We start from the raw sequence: 5,109 nt of genomic DNA on the forward strand, positions 1-5,109 counted from the left end.
TGGGGTAGCCAATTATGGAACTAGGTTCAGAGAGCTCAAAGGGTACTAAAAATGGATATATAGTCAATGACTTGACTATGCACGTTTTCCATTCATGCACCATTTTCGAGTAGTGGCCGGTTTTGTTATCTCCCAATACATCATATATCAGCTGATTGATTGATATAGCTTCATCGTTCGCTTATCTGCTTTGTACTTCTGCTATATCCGATTGGCTAACTTTTAAGCATCTAAAGAGAGTGTGAGGAGTTCTTTTCTGTGGGTTGGAAAGGCAAAATTGACCTGCAGAGACAATTACCCTTCAGAGATGCCAACCCCACAAAAGGAGATGCATTTTGCCCCAATAATAGTGGGATTATCCCCCCACACGTAGGTGCCTTTCTAGCTTTCTACTGCGCGTACTATTTCAGCTATTTATTTTGGGTGCATTTACGTGACTCTCTCATTTACAATATGTGAGTACAAATAATGAGACATGTTTTATATATTAAACAATAGGACTTTTTCTTGGGTAGATGGACGGTATGAGGAACAGTCAACATGGTACACGTAAGATCTTGTTGGAATATAACCTACTATTCCACTAGTTAGTTATTAGTTAAAGAGTATAAAATCACTTAGGAATGATAGCTAAGTTTATCCACTCAACCAACAACACGTGTGTTGCCCTCCCTCGGCCCTCTTCCGGCCAAAATTTGTGAAAATTCATGAGGTGGAAGACTGATGACAGTTTGTGAAATTTATGAATAATGCTCAAAGTGTGGCTTAAAAATATATTCGCATATCAATAATTCTAAATTTCTAATTTATGTTGAAGTTTATTTTTGCATCTATCATTTGGGATCTTGTAGATTCGAGAAATTTTGATAGCGCCATTTTTGAGTATTTTTTTTTGACTAACAGCATATCACAATCGATTATTGGAACCATGAATGGCATTTAATCAATTCATTTAATTTAGATTAGATAACTTTTTTGCATGGCTAATGGTTGATCTTGATTCTGATAGATAAAAAATATCCTAGCAGTGTGCAAACAAAAAGTTTCGATCGGACATTGCAAAAATGTTTTCCTTCCCTTTTGATCGATAAAAAAGCTTTGCAGAAACTTTACTACTGAACCAGCCAGTTTTTGATTGAACGTCGGATGTGTATTCCCCATAAAGCACTTAGCACTAGCTGTTTTAGGCGAACTCCATGGTAGAACTAAACTCAAGATTCATATAAAAGGGAAAAAAAAAACGTGAACTTGTTATAAACTTCGCTTTGGATTGTAATACAACTTAGGATCCACGGTTTGCATTATTTATTTTATATACAATCTTCAATTAGGTTACAATCTTACCAGGTCTTCATATATATACCTTAATACATGCACCTGCAAAAGCTAACAAGTAGTTAGTGTCAAAGTAAAATCAATACTTAAGAAAACTAATTAGTGAAAAATCAAGACATTTTTCTCGTCGAATAGCTATAAAGTCATGCAGGTATTTCATTCCACTCTTTCAATTTTCTTTTTTTTTTTTTTTTTTTGATCGACACTCTTTCAAATTTTTAGCACTAAATAATTTAATTTTAACGAGTTAATCTTATCAATTATGAATTCTTTAATCCATATGGATATGGTTGGTGTTTTTGAAGTAATGAAATCAACCCAACAAAACAATCCGTACCTTAATTAGGGTTAGGGAGATCTCCACAGTATGAAAATCTCGAAAATATATTAGTTGGTGGCATATGATGGAATCATGTTTCCCTTTCGAAGAAAACCTTTTGAAAATCTAAAAGATAACTAAAATTATTCAATTCTCCATCGAAAACCCTAACCAAGTATATTGATCGAGCTTTTACACAACAACCTTAAGCTTCTTGTTGACGATCAGCCAGAAAAACGAAGAAAAATATGCACTTCAATGCTCGCTCAAGCTCGTGTATACTTTTTCTTTTTTGGCTTAGCTTTAATAGAAGGCATAGGAACCGATGAGAATGTTAGGCTCGTTGCACCCAAATGAGAACTATATTGCCCGGAGAAGTTAGTTTACCTATTTTTTGTGGCGTTATACGAGATCCCCACTTTATTTGCATATTATTGATCACTTCCTGCAAAATAGTTCAAACTCAACTATGAATCCATTTATATATGTGCGAAAGAGAACGGTATATATGCAATGTGATGAACTGCAGAAAAACAAAATGGGATGGACATGCAGAAAAACAAGCTGCGATCTTCAGTCCAAGAACACTATCTATATACTTTTGGATTAATTACGAACAAACTATTTGAAATTTGTTAATTGAATAATGCAGATTCTAATAGTTTGATGCTAGTATTCTCTTCGTTAAACCAGAGCTGAACTCAACATAAGATCATAGGGATAGTTCTCAATATTAAAGATTTTTTTCATTCACAGTGTTCATAAAAACAAATTGTGAACATTAGAACAGGAACAAATATATTTCTGAAAATTTTGGTCACTAATTAATCTTCTCTTTAGTAGTTGCTACAAAATTGTCTATGACCTATCTATACATATATATGTGCAGAATATTCAGCAAAACTAATGAATTTAAGTTTCTACCTACATCCAGTGATTACATGATAGTTAGAGCTTGAACCAAGTTGCCTATGTTTGTCGCAGCAAACTCCCACTGCCATGTATCCAAGTTTTGTGCACATAAGACGGATGATGTCCATAACTTGCTTAAGAAATCAACTCCATCACCACCAGCAACTTCAACCATTTTAGGGCATCTAAGTAACTTGATATAAGTATCGAGATCATGAACGCAAGATAAATCTTGCATCTTAAAAAAGTCAAGAGCAAGTTCTACTCCTAAATGAGCATAACATGAAAATCTCCATGGTAGTTCATATTTACCTCCTAAAGCTCTGAAATGCTCATTTAGAAAGACCCCTGGTAATTTTGTAACCGGGTCATTTATATTTACAATTCTTAATACTTTTACACCTAATTCCTCGCATCGATCCTTAAAACCGCAATTTCCAACTCTAGGACCTCCAAAAGAGTACACCGTAACTGGTATATCTCGATTAGCGCACTTAGACTCAATTTTATTCAAGCCAAGCTCTGCAATATCATAAGCAAGAAGTACAGCTAAAGAACTACCCATACTGTGCCCCGCCAAAGTAATACTCATGTTTTCTCCTTTGTATTTGGAAATAATTCTGGAAATTTCAGAAAGAAGTTGTTCGCGGCAACTTCCAACACCGAATTTACAACTACTATCATCTGATGTATACAAGTTGAGAAAACCTGATTCAACCTTCACATCATCTAACGATTCATCAGGGTTTAATCTTGCTGGAGTCAAAGAGCTCATGAAATTCGCAATCCATTCAGAATTCGTCACCGTGCCTCGGAAAGTCACCAGCACATCTCTTCTTCCAAGCCTCTTTACTTCATCATCAGTTGAAACAGCAACGTATCCGACCCAGCGACTGCAACCGCTTCCAACTTGTGTTGGTATATTGATATCTGGTGTCGCATAAATATATTTAGTAACTTCATAACCCCAATTCTCCATTCCAACTTCTTTCAACATATTATTCTTTCCATACTTACAATTCAAGTAACGCTTTGAAGTCGCATCAAGATTGAAAGCTTTATAACATGCGGTAACGAATTCGCCGTACCGTATAATTTCATCACGAAGAAGTGGATCTAAAGGTTGAACTAAATCTTCCCAATTATCTGATCCTTGAATCTCTCTCCACATGTGTGGTAAAGATGAACTAGTTTCAGCCATCGATAGAAACACAGTGGGTGAAATAAATGATGCTCGTAATGATCTTCGACTGGAATATATGCTACTTTTGTGATGATCAGGTAATGTAACTCGACCAAAAGATGATTTATTATTAGATGATTGTGAAATATGAGAATCACTGGAAACTGTAAATAAGTTTGAAGTTGGATTTGAATTCAACATAAAAGCATTTGAAGTAGCCATTGATGAATGAAGTATATATACTGCTTAGGGTTTTATGTAGCTAGAGAGGGAAAGAGAGAGACCCGCGCAGGCATTAGCATTGCCAGGAAATGAAAGAAAAACATTAGAATTTATAGTGAGAAGAAGATGGAATAAAGGTTGAATATCGCATGTTAAGCGAGGATTTGACTGGAAATATTTGAAACAGGTGATGATGTGGTGGTCGGTGAGGGGTACTTCAGTGTGATTCATAGTTTTAGAAAAATTGCGGCTGGTGTTGAAAAGCGCGGGAGATATATTATTGAATATAGATTTATGTTTCTGATTTTGATTTGAGATTATTTTTTACTCTTTAAGGAGATTTCTGTGGGTTGACTTGAATAAAAACAAGGGTGCTCATTATTATAATATCATTTTTATAGGGGGCACTATAGCTATGTTATGTTAATACGTCACTACTGTGATGCGACTGGCTTGAATTCTATTGAATTTGAGAATCTGTAAAAAATTTGGTGTGGTAGAAAAAAATGATTGCCCCTATTTTCAAACATGCATGTAAAATGATTACTTAAATTTTCTTTTTTAAACAATCTCTTTTTAAATTTGAAAGGTAATTTTAGTTTTCGAAAGATAACAAAAAAATTTCCACAAAATTGGTCAATTAATGCAATAACGACAATTTCTGTGTGAAAAAGACGTGTAAAATTTGATATTGTTTAAATGGACGAAAATGTAAAAATAGTCGGGATGTAAACATTTCCATCCTATCCATTTTCAAATATCTTTTTTTCTTATTTTTAATTTTACATCAGGATGCATCCAGTTTCACCCTCGCTATTTTTTAAATTTAAGCCAGGATGAATCCAGATTCACTCTTACTATTTTTTTTGTGTCTATTTCACTCATACTAATTTTTACTCGTCCATTAGAACCATGTTATAAAAATATTTGGACAATTGACCCAATTTCTCAATTTTTTACTGGATATTCAAACTTGTGAATTCAAATATAAAATCAGATTTTTCTCTTTTTCAGGATATGAAATATTACATCAATTTCTTGAAATTATGGGTTATTTTTCGATTGGATACGGGTGATAGAGTATTTGGGTAAATATATTTACTATATACTTTCTTCGACACCCTTGTTCAATTGTATA

General features: G+C 34.0%; 1 protein-coding gene across 1 annotated transcript; it reads right to left on the reverse strand.

Moving 5' to 3' along the window:
- Positions 1-2,591: 2,591 nt before the first annotated feature.
- LOC113360049 (phospholipase A1-Ialpha2, chloroplastic-like) lies at positions 2,592-3,971 on the reverse strand. Its single transcript, XM_026603602.1, has one exon. The coding sequence runs from the start codon at positions 3,969-3,971 to the stop codon at positions 2,592-2,594; it is 1,380 nt and encodes a 459-aa protein (XP_026459387.1).
- Positions 3,972-5,109: the final 1,138 nt, after the last annotated feature.

This window comes from Papaver somniferum, chromosome 1, assembly GCF_003573695.1.
Source record: "Papaver somniferum cultivar HN1 chromosome 1, ASM357369v1, whole genome shotgun sequence".
NCBI classification, from domain to species: Eukaryota; Viridiplantae; Streptophyta; class Magnoliopsida; order Ranunculales; family Papaveraceae; genus Papaver; species Papaver somniferum.

Excerpts from the sequence above, each read along its gene's own strand:
- LOC113360049 (XM_026603602.1), bottom strand. The coding sequence starts at position 3,971 with ATGGCTACTTCAAATGCTTTTATGTTGAATTCAAATCCAACTTCAAAC.